This window comes from Poecile atricapillus, chromosome 4 (assembly GCF_030490865.1).
Source record: "Poecile atricapillus isolate bPoeAtr1 chromosome 4, bPoeAtr1.hap1, whole genome shotgun sequence".
In the NCBI taxonomy this organism is placed as follows: domain Eukaryota; kingdom Metazoa; phylum Chordata; class Aves; order Passeriformes; family Paridae; genus Poecile; species Poecile atricapillus.
Window position 1 is genome coordinate 34592055 of NC_081252.1, and position 18912 is coordinate 34610966.

General features: G+C 36.6%; 2 protein-coding genes across 7 annotated transcripts in view; both read left to right on the forward strand.

The window, feature by feature from the left end:
* Nucleotides 1-11798, forward strand: part of GUCY1A1 (guanylate cyclase 1 soluble subunit alpha 1) — a 35117-nt gene extending 23319 nt beyond the window's left edge. For all 6 annotated transcript variants that reach the window (XM_058839152.1, XM_058839151.1, XM_058839150.1 and 3 more), the window contains 7 exons: nt 1811-1872; nt 3426-3484; nt 4291-5000; nt 6443-6928; nt 7437-7580; nt 9438-9592; nt 10745-11798. In XM_058839152.1, coding sequence (XP_058695135.1) covers nt 1811-1872; nt 3426-3484; nt 4291-5000; nt 6443-6928; nt 7437-7580; nt 9438-9592; nt 10745-10946 — 1818 coding nt within the window. In that variant the 3' untranslated portion in view covers nt 10947-11798. The remainder of the gene's footprint in view (nt 1-1810; nt 1873-3425; nt 3485-4290; nt 5001-6442; nt 6929-7436; nt 7581-9437; nt 9593-10744) is intronic.
* Nucleotides 11799-18756: 6958 nt separating this feature from the next.
* GUCY1B1 (guanylate cyclase 1 soluble subunit beta 1) overlaps nt 18757-18912 on the forward strand; it is a 42047-nt gene continuing 41891 nt past the window's right edge. Inside the window, exon 1 of the mRNA XM_058839156.1 lies at nt 18757-18838. Within this exon, the coding sequence (XP_058695139.1) occupies nt 18836-18838 (3 nt within the window). The 5' untranslated portion in view covers nt 18757-18835. The remainder of the gene's footprint in view (nt 18839-18912) is intronic.

Below are 18912 nucleotides of genomic sequence, written 5' to 3' on the forward strand. Positions count from 1 at the left end.
TCTGGTTATGCAGCTCTTCATCTATTATTCATTCACTAAACCTCCAGATAATTAAGTTTTGAAAAATTCCTTTTTACCTCTACTGCATTTATACAGATGGAATGCATCCCTTTAAACCTTTAAACTAATCTCTAAATTTATAAAGGAAAAGACTTGTAACCCAAAAATGAGTTGGCAAAGCACTCTTTCCAGGGTTCCATGATTGCTATATTGCTTTTCTAGTGTATAGCTGTTGGTGAGATATTTAATAACTGGTATTTTTTTTCTCTTTAAAGAGTGGTATAAATGTATGCAGTTGCCTATTACTTTATTATGATAGGCTAATTCATCAGCAGGGACAAAGCTTGGCAAAGTGAAGATTTTATGACCAACCATGTACCCTAGGAACCACTCAAATTCAAGGCTACTGTTGTTACTACTGAAATTATTCAAGTCATATTCATTAGAACTTTGTCCAAGTCTGTTCTCATGCTGATGTAGGGTCAAGCCCTAAGCATCTTCTAGCCCTATTTTTCCATAAAAGGGCTGTGCTTGTTTAGAAACATATTTTTCATTGCTTAGATAATTTACCTTTCTTAAATGTCATTGAGTAACATCATCTTCTTTCCAACTGGAAGCTCCAAAACAGGGCTGCATCATGACCCCTATTGTTTGGTGAGCTTCTGGAAACAGCAAACTATGCATGGAAGTCCAGGACAAAGTGCATCCAGGCAACTTTCTGATTAAATTTGAGACACAATGTAGTGCATGTTTTTGTTTAATTTGCTTCTTTCTTTATAGAAATATGGAGAACATTGCTCATTTGTAAGTAATGGATTAGATGGCGTTCCACTTACTGTATCAGTTTCTACACAGCTGTAATTTATGTTGTGTTGATATACATGGTATATGGTATATACATAGACATGTTTCTACTTACCTTATTCACTTTCGATTTTTCCTTGGAGAACATTTCCAGGATATATTTTCTTTGTTTGTGCAAACTTTCCTCCTGGAAATACAAAAAGTAAAAGGTGCAGGAAAAGCTGCTAGTTTCTTGAGGGGATGTGAACCAAAGAAAAGCCAGGCCACAGGAAGCCTCACAGCCAAGTTCTGTCATGGCAGTATAGTACTATTCTATGACCCTGTGTGGGAAGTTTGGGTTTTGAATATTAGAGACTATATACATACGACAGCATTACTGGCCCTAAAAATTTGAAATATGCATATTTGGAAAATGTTCCATCTGTTCCAATTAGAAACTGCAGAAGGCATATGGAGTCATGGGATTGAAGTATTTTAAGGAAAATATTCATTATACTCCAAAGTGTCTTTTATTAGAGAATCCTTTTATAAAGGCTGTCTACAGTGACTACATTTTCATATGGAGGATGTTTGGGGTCATGCATACATAGCAAAAATTATTCTTTTTCTTTAAAATAATTTTGTATTCATGGTATTTTGTGGGTTTTTTTGAGGGTGGGATTTGTACTAATAGAAGGCTGTGTTAGTTATACTTATTTCTTAGCAGCACTGTCTTTATTGCCATCTGAAAATTGGGAGGTAAAGAACATCACTGTATTTAAAATACACAACTGCTGGTGTACATGAACTGAGGGGCTTAATTACAGTGGTACTGGAGCTGAAGAGATGAACATAAAGTAAACCCCATAACCACAGAAGGGACATGCTGTTTCTAACAACAATACTGACTTGAAAAATGTTGTTAGTCCCAAGGATGGCAAAGTAATTTTGTGTATAGGAATGTTATCTCATGATTAAATTTTCAGCAATGACATAGATGCATATGACATACTTATTTTTTCCCCAGTTTGAAAGGCTAAATCTTGCACTGCAGAGAACACTTGCAAAACACAGAATAAAAGAAACCAGGTATGTAAGTGTAATGGTTTTGTAACTAACTTCACTGCAAAAATGTTTTTCTGACAGGAGTGGGGTGGTGACTGGAAATCAAGACTTCTGGAATTTATATGCAATTATCTTGTCAAATTGGTGTGTAACATTTCACATAATGTAAGCTAGTAATGATTTCATTTATTTAAAAATATTCATAAATATTTACCTCACTCACAAAGTTGACTCAATGGGCAAATTGTACAGGGAGACAGACAAGGCTTGGCATAGATGGAACAAGAGATATGGTTGTATATGGATCTAGCTCAGTGTTTCTAAGATCCCAGGGAAATAATTTTAAATACAATTAGTATTATACAAAAGAATTTGGTTTCTGATACAGTGAATACTCATACACTACAGATACTGACTTGGATGTTTTCCTGAGCTCACTTGGCTTCTGGTTTCTGTTTCTGAGGAACTCAGATAAATTTTCAGCACTTCTTAGTAATAATCCGATTTTAATCATTTGAGCCTTATACAGAGTAAGAATTTCTTAGCATCTCATGGTACACTGAGGATTCAGTTTATTGAATGCATCTGAAAAAATAAACCCATCAGTTTAAATCTTCTTTCTTAAGAAAAATAATTGAGATGGAAACTACACTGTTGCTCACTATGATAAGAATAGATAATTGCAGTGCATCTTTTAAATTACACTTGGTATTTTTAAAGCACTTTACATACATTGACTGAACCAAAGATAGTGGGTCAGATGTGCTTTGCAATTGCTGACTGGCTTATTGCTATGAATGTTTTCCCATTCTTTAATTATGTGTTGCTTCCCTGGAGTATTAGTTGAAAAGGAAAAATTACTGTGATATTCTGAAGGAGGCAATAATGCAAATGTAAAGCAAATCTGAATGTCTGTATCGCTTTTACATATAAATATACCTATGATATTCCAAGTGAAGAAATTCAGAAGGCATGTATCAGGAGTTTATTGCTTATGTGAAGGTTAATCTAAGCTATATGTCATTCTCATAACTTTGAGTCAAACATTGTTTGACATTTATTGTCCTCAGAGAACTCAGAGGGCTGCAGTTTTGTGTCAAATATCTGCATTACTACCAATGAATAAGTAATTTTGAGGTTAATAGTTGTTATTTGTATTTCCTTTCAAAGCAGGAATACATTCTCACCCCTTTTGAATTAAATGCAGTGTAGTTACAGAAAATGCTTGAATATAAATTCCAATTATATTATACAATATGTTATAAAATGTAGTTTTGGTTTCAAGAAAAAAACACAAACCAAACAAAAAGCCAGGACTGTTACAATGACACGCAATAGCATTTGACCAAAATCCATAATTTGAGCTCAGACTACCAAAACTTTAATTTACCAGAAATGCACAGGATAGTCTAAGATCATACCAAGACCCCCATTTGAATTAATTGAAAAACTTCATATTTGATCAGCAGAACTGGGTCTGTACACTTTAGAGACAAGGTAATGTTTGTACTTACTATTTTTACTACTTTTATCTTGGTAATTTAGGGCCTTTATTTATATTTTTATGATCTTTGCAGAAAAACTGGTGATAGAGAAGATTTTGAAAAAATAATCAGTGATCATGCTAATGCAGCAGGTAATGTAAGCTTGTTTAATAATATATATATAAAAATAAATATATTTTCTATAAATATATAATTATATTTTTTATATAAATTAGTTATAAATTTGAAACAATAAATTAGTCTTGTTACTAGTATGTTTCTTCATATTCTGAAGACTGTTGTGTGTCAGAAGAGAATTCTGCAATATGTAATTCTGGCTACATCTGTAATAGTAAATTTACATTTCCTGGAACTGAAATATGGTCTTCCGTACACTTAAACTGTTAAACTGGTCCAGACACACAATTGGTCTGTGAGAAACTTTTTCAAAGGATTCCCAGTAGCAGTTAAGGAAATGGAACATTCCCAACAGTCAGTTTGCATGCAGCTATCAGGTAAAACAAATTTACTAGCAAAGATGTGAGCCATTCAGTGCCAATTGGCCTCAGTGCTCCAGAATATTCCCAGGGTCATTTAATGTAGTGGATTGTGCATAGTACTTATATCTGCAGATCCTATTTTATTCTTATGTTAGTTTTTAAACTTCATATTTTACTCCTTGGATCAATGTAAGGGGGTCGAGTCAAATCTTGCATCCATTTTGTCTACATCTCTACAAAGAACACTGAATCTCAGATCTTTCCAAACTAAAACCAATTGTCCCCCCATTTCCAGGTCTTGTTTCCAGAACTCCTAAATGAGAGTGCCCTCAGGTGTCAATACTGCATCAAGGAAGGATATTGATAGTTTGTTTTGGCCTAGGTTGAAAAAAATGAGGAGGTTAGCCTGTGATTCAGGATGATGAGTGCAGTTCTGACTAAAATGTGGTTCTGTGCAGGTGTTCCCGTGGAGTCTTTACGGGAATCTCTTGGTGAAGAGCTATTCAAAATATGCTATGAAGAGGATGAACACATATTAGGGGTTATTGGAGGCACCCTTAAGGACTTCTTGAATAGTTTCACTACTCTGCTGAAGCAGAGTAGCCACAGCCAAGACGCAGGAAAAAAGGACAGACTTGAAGATGCCTCCATATTATGCCTGGAGAAAGATCAGGACTTCTTAAATGTTTATTATTTCTTTCCTAAGAAAATCACAAGTCTTATTCTACCTGGTATCATTAAAGCAGCAGCTCATATTTTGTATGAAACTGAGGTGGAAGTGATGCTCATGCCTCCTTGTTTCCATAATGACTGCACTGAGTTTGCTAATCAGCCTTATTTGATGTATTCTATACAAGTCAAAAGTGCAAAACCTTCCTTATCTCCGTGTAAGCCACAGTCTTCACTTGTGATTCCTGCCTCTGTGTTCTGTAAGACTTTCCCATTTCATTTTATGTTTGACAAGGATATGTCAGTTCTTCAAATTGGAAATGGGATAAGAAGACTTTTGACCAGAAGAGAATTTCAAGCTAAGCCCAATTTTGAAGAGTATTTTGAAATTCTTACCCCCAAAGTAAGCTGCACTTTCAGTGGAATAATGACAATGCTAAATATGCAGTTTACGGTACGAGTTAGAAGATGGGATAATACTGATATGAAACCGTCCATGGTAAGAGACTTTTTATTACCCTTACTTCTACAAGGAATTTGTTTTCTTCAGATGGAGTTAAAATAGCCACAAAACGTGCTGCATTTTGCATTTTCTACATCTGATATAACTGTATAATAATGATTTAATTAGGGTGGTCAGATGTAATTCAGATTCTGAAGCCAATGTTCAGTCAAAACTCTGCTTTAAGACTTTTACACAAGTAAAATCTGACTGCAAATTTGATCTTATTTGAATAGTTTGAAATACTGAGATAAAGCCAGTGATAGGCCATGCTGCTGAGAATAAGGGCATCTTCAGCACAAAGACTTCAGGAAAAGCTTTATCAAAGTGCCCCTGAGTCATTTGGGGAGCAGCTCTAGGTTTGGGGAAAATAAACAGATGTTTTCTGTGATTGTTCAACTTCTGGTGTTTTGGTATCTTTGATACTCTGATGTTTTCATCAGATGCAATCACCAAAGGTTCCGCTTAGGTTCAGCTGATGGGGTTACAGCTATTTTTGCTGAAGCTGAGTCTGTGACAAATGACCTGGGACAATAAAAAACATTGAGTATTCAATGACTGTTTTTATTCGTTCCTGGTCCCAGCTCAATTCCAGCTTATATATACCTGAGGCATTCTGGGATGAATTAGTTCAGACTCAACACTCCAAAAACTTAACTGAAGAATGGTAAAAAAGTTTTACCCATTTACTAATGTGGCTACTATTAAAAGCCGTAGTTACTTCATCTCAGCTCCATTTCTGCACTAGAATGATTACAAGGGGTAGTAGAGTCGGCTTTGATTTTGCATGTACTTGCATATGCAAATGCCTATTAGTAAGGAACAAATTTTATTTAAAAAGTGGTCTTCCAAAGCTGTGTTAAGCTAAGCTCCGTAGCACCTTTCACATTATACAACCCACTACAGAAGGGACATAAAAACACTTCACATGAAATATTTTTCTTTTAGTCTAATAAAATTGGATATTCCTGCCATTTCTGCCTTTAATTTTAAATTGCAGTGAGTACTGAACATCCTGTGATAAAACTGAAGCAGATTTTCTCACTTTATCTTGTGGAGAAAATGGTACATGAACTAGTTATTAGAAGAAATTTAGAGGCCACTGTAGTAACACATTTTATCAATTGCTGAAGGTACACAAAATTATTATTTTTGGTTTTCTTTTCTCCCTAAGATAAACTGATGCTCAGACATAATTAGGTGTTTATCCTCAAGCTGGGGTCCTCTTGTACCAGAGGACTGAATAGAAATGGACTTACTTGATGGCTCTGTGATTCAGCACCCCATGTTTTCTCTAAGCAACTAAATGAAAATTAAGGACTATGGACCAGTCTTGATTTTCTTACATTTTAGCAAAATGTATTTTCTCTAGAACTTCCTGCTTCTAGACCACTGCCAGGCATGTTTTGCATGACTTCTTGTTTCTTTACCTGTTTCAGGTAATGGATCTTAAAGGCCAAATGATCTATATTTTTGAATCCAGTGCCATTCTATTCTTGGGATCTCCCTGTGTGGACAGACTAGAAGATTTTACAGGACGTGGATTGTACCTCTCCGATATTCCCATTCACAATGCTCTAAGAGATGTTGTTCTGATAGGAGAGCAGGCCAGAGCCCAGGATGGACTGAAGAAGAGGTTAGGAAAGCTAAAAGCAACCCTTGAGCAGGCCCATCAAGCACTTGAAGAAGAGAAGAAGAAGACTGTAGATCTTCTGTTTTCAATTTTTCCTGGAGAGGTTGCTCAGCAGCTGTGGCAGGGACAAGTTGTACAAGCCAAGAAATTTAATAATGTCACAATGCTTTTTTCTGACATTGTTGGATTCACTGCCATCTGTTCCCAATGCTCACCTATGCAGGTTATCACCATGCTTAATGAGCTTTATACTCGCTTTGATTACCAATGTGGAGAGCTAGATGTCTACAAGGTACACAATTCATTGCTTTTCTGTGGGATTCTGGGGCAGGAAAGGAAATTAAGACTAAGTGGGACAGACGATAATAGAGGTCCAAAACTTACTTTGCCGCAAACCTTTTTCAGATGAAAGACAAAACAAATCACAAAACAAACAATTAAAAAAATGAACATAAATAGTTGTTCATTCAAGCAAGAAAGAAACCCATCAAAACTTAGGAGATAATTTTTAAAATTAATTTCAATGACAGTGCTGTGACTCTGGAGTAAACAGGTGTTTAATGTAGCTGGGGGTTCCTGACAGTAAATGAAAAAGGAAAAGTATTTTAGAATTATGCCCAGCAATAAATAAAAGTCGTGCAATTTTCCCTTTTACTGCAGGATTTGTCCAGTAGTTAAAACATTTTGCAGAAAAACTAAGACTTGGGCAAGAATTGTATGTAGCTACGATTCTTACAGAAGTTAAGCAGCACTTTTATATTTATCAAACTAAGAGTAAGGAACAAATATGCCTGTTTTAGGTTGAGACTATTGGAGATGCCTACTGTGTTGCTGGAGGCTTACACAAAGAAAGTGAAACGCATGCTGTTCAAATAGCACTGATGGCCCTGAAGATGATGGAACTGTCAGACGAGGTGGTGTCTCCCCATGGAGAGCCTATCAAGGTCATATATTTTATTGTATTTTATTTGGTTAAAGTGAGCTTTCTTGTTTGTTTAGTTGCTTTCTGGGATTTTTTCTCAAGGAAATTTCACATCATTGCATTAACTTAGAGAGTTTGGGGAATCAAGTGACTGTGGCTGGAGAAGCTGACCTTTTTAGATCTATGGATGAGTTTTGTGGAGAGGTAAAAGTGAAATAGAGATCTGAAAATCAACCCAAAAGAGAAATGCAGTGAAGTCAATAGGTGCAATCTGACACGGTGCAGTTCTTGTCTCAGTAGCAATAAAACTGTCAGTGGCATGGAATATTCTCTTTTCTAAGGAAATGACTAATCCTCTTTCCAAATTAGACTTCCAAGTCTTTTGACGCAGAAGCTATGAATATGAATGCCCAAAGACGTTCTGATTGTAGTAATCCACACATCTTTAAAGAATTCCATTGCTGTTCTTGTTTCACAGTCAGATACTGAACCACCATAAGATAATGGTGTTAATGCTGTCAAAGCAACTGTTAAATTCAGTGGTAATTATATTTATGGCTTCCTTTCAGCGAGAACTTACACATGTACTGAAATTTTCATATAAGATGATCTCTTACTGAGAAAGGAAAAGAAAGGCCTGTATGCATGAAAAATGATGCGGACCTTCGACATAGTTCAAAAGGCCTGGAATGGTATCCTGGTATTTTTAATAGAGGTGTCTCAGTTCATTATGTCTTTGCTAATTTTTAACATTATTCTGTTCATTTGTTCCTCCAGAAAGCTTAATGCCTTTTTTTTTTTTTTTAATTTTAGATTAAGAATTACTTGTATTTCAAGACAAAGAAAATGGTTAATAAGAGGATTATATGCTCCACATTTATCACAGAGAACATATAGAATACAGTATTGTATTATAAATAATTGTTGTTCTTTTTGTATTTTGCAGTATCAAATTAAGTTACACTTAAAAAATCTGGAAACATCCTGGCAATATTATAACAGGTTTATAATTTACATACAAATGATACTACTACATTTTTAAGATTATTTTAAAATGAGGATAAAAAATTTGTATTGTGTAAGTACCTAACAGAATCTTCTTAGAAGGAAACGATATATTTTTAATGAAAGCATTCATCTATTTTAATTAAGTGTTTCATGAAAACATTGGCTATTGTGCAAAGCAATAAATTTCTCACACAGTCTACTGTCATTTTACATATCAATTGCCAAGAAAAAAAACTGTGACCGCAAATGGCATACTTTGAATCCAACTTACATTTTGATGAACATATTTCAGCCATTTTTACTGTGTGGGTGGATTTTGGTTTTGTTGCAGGTTTTTCTGCTTTTACCGTGAAAGTTAGAAACTGCAACTTCTTCATAATGGTATGATATTCTCTTCATATGTAAAGAGTAATATGCAGAGCAGACATACAGTCTTTCCGACATCATGCCATTATTTAGTCAGAATGCTGTTCTGAAGAAAACACCTCTACACATCTATAAAGCACATGAGAGAAAGAACACAGCTCAAAAAAAACCCCACCAAAAAGAACCATAGCAAGCAGCATCAGCTAAGGAAGAGTCAAAAATCTGAGTATGAGCCAAGTTCACAGCAGTTCACAGTCATATTTTGACATGGTAGGATTACTCACTAAAAATGCAATGCAAGATAAACTTCAGCTAGTTCCCTCTCCATGAGCAGTAATGACCAGAGTACAGATATTTTAAGGAGACATTGCTAACTCTGTTTATTTTAGTAGCTCGCTCTTTCTTTCATTCTTTTTTTTTTTTTTTAAATTAAGAATAATTTATAAAATCTACTTTACCAATTCCATTTTACCTAATAATGCTGTTTTCTTTCTTTTGTTTAAAGATGCGTATTGGCCTTCATTCTGGATCCGTCTTTGCTGGAGTTGTTGGGGTTAAAATGCCTCGTTATTGCCTTTTTGGAAATAATGTAACCCTTGCCAATAAGTTTGAATCTTGTAGTATACCTAGAAAAATAAATGTCAGTCCAACAACTTACAGGTACAGTGCTGTATATAAAATGTCTACCTGCAGTAGTTACAGTAATAGTCTATTATCTTCCTCTTGGTTTTTTTTGGCTGAGTAAAATAAGCAAAATTATAAATTATTTTTTTAACCTTTTAAGGAAGCTCTGCTACCCTCACTGTAGCCTGGACTGTAGTCTGCTCTTCCCACTGCCACATATCTGATAATGCCTTGTAGCAAGATTCTGCATCCAACATCAGACAGAGAATTTGGCACAGGATCCTTCCTGACGTCCCCTGCAGCATGTGTTATGTGACATAGATGGTGCCAAGCTTTAGATGATCTTGGCTAGGTGATTTAGAAAAAGTAGCACAGGTATTAGAGCACAGAGAAGGTAACCCTTTTGATCATGCGCTCTGAAAACACAGAGAGAGCATTAGCATCACCTGTGCTTATGCATGTCAACATAAGCAGTGTTGGCCAAGAGTGATTGTTCTTCCATTCCACTCATATGGAAAATCATTTTGAATCATACCCCTAGAAAATAGGCAATTTGATTAATGGGCAAACTATTGTTGTTGTGGAGTTTCTGGGTTTTTTTTCTGAGCCAATGAGGTGTTAACCTCCTTTTTGTTTGGTGTTTTTTTAAATTTTGATTCATTCACCAATTCTAAAGACACATTGATTATGTTATGGCACCTTGCACAGCTCCTGTATATTGCAGCAGCTGTTTGAAAGCTTTGATACGAGTTATCAACATTTATCCCTACAGATTAGCAGTCTCTGTTTCAACATGTGAAAAAGCAAATAATATTAGAATTGATAGGAAGGTCTGAGTAGTTTAATTAATAAGGTTCACAGTATTCCATTGTTTGAAATATTAATTATGGTGCATTTGATGTGCAGATTTGAGCTATCTTTCAGCACTAAATAATTTTTGAAAATATTTACAACAAACAGCACCTACATAAAAACCTTGACAAGGCAAAAAAAGGAGCTATACTGTTATTTGCACTGATGCAGAAGTTAATAGGTTATCAAGGTTACCATGTAAACATTATTTTTTATATTTCCAGTAAATAACTATAAAAATTAAATTGGATTCTCCCTGTCATACTGGAGAATTATTGAATATTGCACTTTAGTGACTGATTGATTTTTAATCAAGGTGATTAATTTTTGTTCTAGGTTGTTAAAGGAATACCCAGGTTTTGTGTTCACACCACGCTCAAGAGAGGAGCTTCCACCAAATTTTCCGAGTGATATCCCTGGAATTTGCTATTTTCTGGATGCTTATATTCAAGGAACAAACTCACAGACTTGGTTTCAAAAGAGAGATTTGGGAGATGGCAATGCCAATTTTTTTGGTGAGGAAACAGGAATAGACTAAATTATACATTCACAAATGTATAGAATAAATCTATAAATATTTGGATTTTTTTTTGTTTTGTATAAATTGAAAATTTTTAAAACTGTATGAAACATGAAAGCACTTTAGATTGTTAACACCTGAAAGCCAGTATTAAAATTTCAGGAAGTATGTCACTGACTACTTTTTATTTTTCTTTTGCATAAGGAACATAGTCGCTAAAGTAATGTTGCAACGTCACTGTTGGAAATGCTACTATAAACTGTATTTTCCCTGTGGTAATTTGTAAGTGCTACAGTTCTCTCTATACTGAGAATTCTAGATGTATTGTATATGCAGTTTGTCAGGAAGTGTACTGTGCAAGTGATGCAGCCACATGCAGTGTTGTGAGCTGGTGCTTATCAATGACTATGAAAATGTATTTTCTTAGAGATTCCATAAGAAAATGTCCATTAAAATATTGTCATTGCCATCACATACTTCTTCCAGTGCCATCATTTGGGCCCCATCCTAGAAGGCTGCTGACCCTCTTCTCACACTGACTGGTCAAAATATGAGGGTGCTCAGCATTTTCTGGATCAGGCTGCTAATTGTAGCTAATACACATGCATAGCAGAGTTGCTGCTTACTGTTTCATGAACTTTATTTCATGTATAAAATGAATACAGATTAAAACACTGTATAATCACATGCTAACATCTCTGTAATCATCAAACTATTATAGTTCTTAGGGTTTTTAAAGTACTTAAAAATAATAATATCCACTTGTTATTATGTATTAAAGCAATAAATGTTTTCTTTTTGTTGTCATTTAAATTTGAAATGTTTTACCAGAAGTGTAATAAAACATGCTTTGGAATGTTTGCTTAGAAAGGAAATTCCAGTCAGACTGTCTGAAATTGAAGCACACCAGCTTAAAGCTCTGATCCTTATTCGAGGATGCAATGTGGGTGTGACATTCTATGGAAATGCCCATCACATGCTCGCTTGAAAGTTGCCAGAGGAATTTTCAGGTGAACAGAGATGCTTTTAAACATGAACACATGAAAAAAGATTAATACTACTACAGTACAAGGTTTTCTGCTGTGGCTGATGGAATATGAGTGGAGAATTCCAAAGGCTTTGGAACTGACAGAATAGAGTTAGTTAAGAGTTCTGAGTTCATGATTCCTCCTCTCTAATTAGCAGATCCATCTGCTCAGAAATTCCTCTGTGCCGTACAGTTTGATCCGAACTGCAGGCTGGAGAAGGCGCAGCTTATACACATACTACTGCTCTCAGTAGTATCAGGTATTGGTTACTATTCTGACCTCTCAACTCCTGGGGTTTGGCATATCAAGCCATAAAAGTCTCTTCAAACCACATGCCACTAAATCAGATTTTGTTCTCTTAATATTTACAGGAAGCAATTACATTAGACAAAGGTGCTATTTTGTTCATTTTCTGATCTTGACAGGTACATTCTGAAGCTCAATAAACCATTTTCTCCTACTAGTTTTTGGTAGAAACTCATACATGTACCATCAGAATCTTAAGAAAAGATCTTAGAAGATACTAGAATTAAGAGCATTTTAAAGCCATATTTCAATTCAAATTTCCTGTAAGGAGCATTTGAACAAAACATGAACCATTGAATCCTTGAGGTTACTATATCCATCCAAGATGCTTAGAAATAGTTCTGTGGCACAAAAATAGAACCAGAAAGTCTGGTCTTACAAATAAACACATCTGTCTTGTGTACACCAGATAACTCTCACACACACACATACATGTACAAGCACATGTATTTGTAACACTTTAGACTGCAGTGTTTCAAGGAAACAAGAACTGTGCAAATTTTGGAGACTCATATTTCCAATATTATATTGGTCAGACAATTCTACTGTATTGGGAGAAATATCCAGAGGTTGCTAGCAGTCCCGTATGGGGACCCCTGGATATAAAAATGGGGGACTGTTTGACTCCTGACAGTTCAGTAGGCTTATGTTATTAAACCAGAAGTGACTGAGGTCAATATGGATCTATCCATCCCTGTTAGGAAATAAATAGGATTTGTAAATAAAAAGGATTTCTTTCTCAGATCTACTGAATGGGAAGTATATTTAGGAGGGAATTTCTTTTTGTCCCTAGAAGACAACTGTTGCTGGACATCCTTGGATGATGGTCATGCTCAAAGCCAAATTCCATATAAATCTATCATTAGATTGGATGTTCATCATGGCAGTTCTTGATAACTTCCTTAGTGGCAACAACCTTCCAGGAAGAATTCTGATAAGGTGCTTTAGTGTACACAGAAAGCAACATGCTTGAGTTTCAGTGAAGCAAATAGGATTTAGGCACATATTTAAGACTGATTCATTAAAGTGCTTTAAAACATATCTGTGTTCAGACCTGTTCTACAAAAACTCCCGTAAGTCCATTTAGCTTTAAACATAATTTAAAAATTTAGGTCTCACTGAAGTGTTCCTTTGTTTAAATTATTTTGCTGAAAAAATATATATTTAATAAGGGTAAAATATTTTAATTGATCTTTTCACTTAGATCTAAAATATTCCTTTCACCCTTTAACTAATAATTTCACTTAAATTAAAAAAAAAGTAATCAGGAAGCTAATAAGCAAATTTTTGAGATAAACAGAAGGAAGGCAATTTAACTGATGCAATATTGGGACATTTTGGAAGAAAACAATAGCATTTTTAAGTTGATCTCTTTTGTAGTATAGTGTATGATATTGTGGGAATTTTCAGAGACTATGCAAAACTGTTTATATAAATATAAAAATATCTTAGTATTATGTCCAGAAACAGTTTTGTTATGTGTGAAACTTTATTTATTAGTTCATGAAGATTCTGTGTGGCTGATTCCTATTAACACACTATGTGATGGAAGATAAGTTTCTATTACTGCAGTTTCTTTGCCAAAGAAGTGTAAATGGCCCTTGAAATAAAAAGTGGGTCCTTCAAATCTTAACACTGGCATAGCTAAAGTGAAAGCTATACCAAAAGAATTCAATTAATTTTATTCCATTCAGGCATGACCTGATAAGATTTCAGGGGGACATTGGAAAAAATTTGCATTGCTGGTGTCAGAGGAAGTACAATTAGTGTGGAGCTGATGCTTTCTTTCTCTCTGAACTACTGTGCAAAACCAGAGCAAAGAAGAGTGAAGCGCACAGATAATTGAGCCCCTGGGACAGATCTACTTCTTCCTGGCAAAACTTATGAAGGCAGAATTCAGACCTCCCCCAAACCCAGTTTATTTCTCCCATCATTTTCTTTCGCAATCTTTCCAGAAACAGCTGCAATTAATAGTACAGGGGGCAAAATCAGTATTTCCAACTAAAGGCCATCAGAATTAAGGGAATTGCTCTTGAATCTTGGCAAGGGAACCCTTTTTCAAACCCCACCCATCCTACAACCTAGCAGGCCACTCCAGCTGCTAACATTTTTTTATGCCTGCCCATTGTTCTGCAAAAATGGTGGGAGATTTGCTTCCTGCTACAGCAATGACTTTTGCGGCTGTTTGCCATAGTGCACACAAGATACTGAGTTTCTTTCAAAGCTCTGTACCAGTTTATTATAAGTCAGCTTGGCAGAAACCAAATTTAACTTTCTGAAATGAGAGCTAGGACTTGCTTTTCTGCCTCTAAATTCTGCAAGGTTTGTGCCACAACAGTCTTTTGAGACTTCTAAAACCACTTCTTACTGTGTGGCTGCTCACAACTGCATAGGAAGAAAATAATCAGATACAAGGTTGTTTGGTTTTGTTTTCATTTTAAATTTTCCAATCTCATTTGCATATGCTCACTGGCAGTCCTTTTTCTGCAGAGCATGAAGGGAGAGTAAAAGCCACTGTCTTAGGTCATGAAGGATTGCTCTGATACTGAAACAAATAAAGGATGATAATCAATGATTCTGGAACCTTTGCTACATCCAGATGCAATAGTTTAAGGATATATACTCTGCAGAGCACAAGCAGTAGGATCTGAATGTTAAATATGCAGTTAGGGTAGAAGACAAAGCTGGAAAGTCAAAGAAATAATTAAATAAATAAATAAAAAGAAATAAACTGAAATAATCTGAAATGAAGTAAACAAGCTTATAAAGTTCTGTGTCTCATCTGCTTTGGCAGACTTTTGATGCTGAAAGCAGTCAAGCCAGTGGTTTGCTAATATAAATGTAAATGAGCACATTACTTTGCAGCCTCATTATAAGATGGCCTTTGAAGACCTGTGCTAAAATTGCTCCTCCTAAAATTTTTTGAGCAGTACAAAATTACAAATTTTAGTGCCATTAGGCAAATGCATATCCTGCACACACAGCAGCATGTGGGAAATAACTGAGAGAATACATGCAGTAGCATCCCAAGGATGTGAAATTGAGGTGGATTCAGACATAGAAACATTTCCACTCCTCTGATTCTTCAGCCCAAATAAAACCTGCCATAGAAGTATCAAGGGCAAAGGCATTCCTGGGGGCTTTGGACTACAAGCACATGAAAATGAACAGGAGTCTTTATTTCCACTGATTGCAGATGATGGGGACAATTTGTACATATGATTAGCTCGCTCTGCATGGCTCAGATTCTAACAGGAGGATGCAATAGAGCTCTCAGTTTCTCAAATGTACACATTACTGCATTACAGAACAGCATGGAAATATTGAGGGCTTGTTCATCACAGCTTGTCAGTACTGGGACTGAAAAATTAATGTAATGGTACAGGACAATACTGTATAGTGGTATAGTAGAAATAATGAATCTTGCTGAAGTGAACTTAAGAGGGTGTTTCTGCAGTATTATTATGGCAGTTCTAAATGTTAGATCTCAGACCATAACTAGAAAATACCTATAGTTCAGTCCATGTCAGTAAAATAACTCCAGTTAAGTGGAATCCAGCAGTACCATATAAGGCAGTCTTTTTATTCAGGATTTCAGTAACAAAACTAACTGTAAAAGCAAAGTCCAAAGTAAAAAATGCAACTTATTAAAATACTTCCTTTGTTTTATAGTGCTTGTGCATTAACACAAACCATATTGAGCTGAATGCAGAAATTCTTGGCCAGCTAGCAGTTTTCCTGAAGTTAATGTCTCAGCAACTACACAACATAGAGAGATTCTGTGCTACTTTTCGCTTTCATGAATCTCACCAAGAATTGCCAGATGAAGTCAGCATCTCAAATCAAGAAGAAACATGTTAAAATAAAGCATGTAAAACACGTACCTAGTGCATGAGGGTCCCCAGATGGCAATGTGATTGTTTGCTATAGTGGAATAAGCTGCAGGCTTTATGGAAGTGCATCAGATACAGTCCAAATGTTTGTGTGATGTGCATAATGCATGTGGCCTAACAATCCTGATACTGACATGGCTAGGCCTTGGAAACACAGCTCAGTATTAACAGCTTAGTTTGACATTTATTTTACTGACTTCGAGCCTGTCTTTCAGATGAAAGCAAATCATCTTGCCAAAGACATCCAGACTGTCTTGATTGAGCGGCTATCTGGAAGGGAGGCTTGTGCTTCTCAACAAATCACTTGGCTGAATTCTTTAATTTAGCATCTTCCGAACTTTTAAAAGGAGACCCCTGTTTTAGAAAACTAAATTAATCACTGCCTGCTTTTACTCTGACCATGCAGTTTTCAGTTCACACTTTACAAATCTCACCTTGGCTAGAACTTTGATTTGTATTATTATGGGTTAATCACAAGAACAGCCTGCAAATGCAACCTACCAAGCCTGAACCAAATCAGAAGAAAGGCAATTTCATATTTATCTAAGGCAATTTTTACCCTTGTAGAGATCAGTACTTTTGAAAAAATGTCACTCAGGTACACAAAATCACCAGACAATCTACCTTCTGAAAACCATAACCAAAAATAATTTCATCTAATCTCTCTAAAACTTCATGAGCACCAGGGCTTACCCCACATACCAAGTGGATTCCCTTGAAACCTGTGAAGAATGAGAATATTTTTTTACACCTATTCTCCATACAGTCAACTTGTTTCCTGCCTGGGATGTGCTGCCAGGAATTCCTTGACATTTGTGTCCCCAAAACTGTTTTATACATGCCTGAAGGAGAAGACTAGCCACACTGGAAGGCAAAATTCCCAGCTGTTGTCTTTTCACTACTAGCAGTAGGCATATAAAGATATAACTACAACCAACATTTGTATGGCAGAACACAATTTCACATTTCTCCCAAAAATTACTTCCTACCAAAAAGTAAAAAGTAGATAGTGACCTGATGTGTTCAAATCTTAGTTAATTGGTGACAACCCCTCTTTAGCTACAGGAAAGCACAGCCTTTGGTCTGATTCCAACAATACGATTTATTACATTATCTCTGTTGCCAGTTTCGTGGAAATTGATGAGACTTTTAGAGATTTGCATCTCTTCAGTTTTTGTTTGGTTTTTTACACAGAGATATTCAACCAGTAGTTCGGTTAATTTATCTAAATATTTTTTCTCTTCCCTTCAAAATTACCATATTACTTGTATGATTTTACCTGGTTATACTGAAGCTTTTGTTCTTGGACATTCTTTAAAAAAAAACTAAAATTGGTTTTCCCAGTAGATTTGGACTGTGTGAAATAGAATTGATGACTATGCCTACATGACCTAGAAGTAGGGTTTACCTCTGCTGTTCCTGGAATGTCTACTGAGATGATTTTGCAAAATTTCTATGCCTATCCATTTGTGTTCTCACTTACTAGAATTTTTAAAAGTTCTTAACACAGACTCAAAAGTTCACCAGGCAGTAGTTGAAATTTCAAAAGGTTTTTGCATTATGCCATTTTTAAACTAACTTACATGGAATTTCCAACATCAATGCTTCATTTTTTTTCAAGAACTATGTGAACAGTTGAAATGTTAAACTTATTTTTCACTATTTTACTAAGATCTGAATTTTACCTACATTTAGAATCCATCTGTTCTGACTAGTATTTATGGCTTCATGTGGCAAGGTTTCTGCCCAAGAGCTATTATATGAATAGTCCACTAGGTACTCATCCTCTTATCTTCCTTGATAAACTAATTACCTTTTAAATATGTTTTGATTTTCCTTTAAAAAGAAAAAAAAAACAAACAGTGGTCTCCTTAGAATTTTTATTTCATACACTGAGGCCAAGTCTTTGGATTGTACAAAGGGCTTTAAACTATATGGTGCTGTATTATCTTTTTTAATTCCTTGTATATGATAACATATGATGAAGTGTGTTATTTCCGAACTGGCCTTGGCATGTTGTCTCTGCTCAAAACCTGTTGTAAGGGTCATACCTCACGTAGAGAACCCTCTAAGAACCCATTTTCAGTAGGGTAATGACACAACGCAGTCTTTATTCACACTGACACCTGAGAAGGACTCAGGAACACACCAAGAAACCCCACAACTCAAAGCACTCATTATTATGCTTTTAACTTCACTGGCGTTTGAGAAATGAATGCACGGGAGCAGAAATGTCTGCGATCACTTTGTCGCTCAGATTCTTCCCTTTTTTCCTTTTCATTTTTCTTCCTAAAAGCTAAGTGGTTGCACTGGTAGAAGAAACAGCTGGAGCATTATGCGGAACTGACACCAGGGCAAGCACACCTTGCCCCGCAGGTACCCACCCAAGCACTCCCAGGCCCCCGTTCGATCCCGGCTCCGCTCCGGGCACGGGCAGCGGCCGCCCCTCAGCCCCGGGCGGCGCCGGCCCGCGGCCCCCGCGCGGCCCTCGGCCCCCGCGGCCCCGCCTCCGCCTCCGATTGGAGGAGAGCGCGGCGGCCGCGCCCGCCATTGGCCGCCCGGGCGGCGGTCGCGCTCGCCATTGGCTGCCGGCCGGTGCCACTCGGGGCGGCGGTGGCCGGGGGAGGTGGTGAGGCAGCCGGGCCCATCCTCTGCTGGCGGCGGCGGCGGCACCGGCACCATGGTGAGCTCCGCCGGGCCGCCCGCCCTGCCCGGGCCCGCGGTGGGAGGGAAGGGGCTGATTCCACTTGGGAAGCG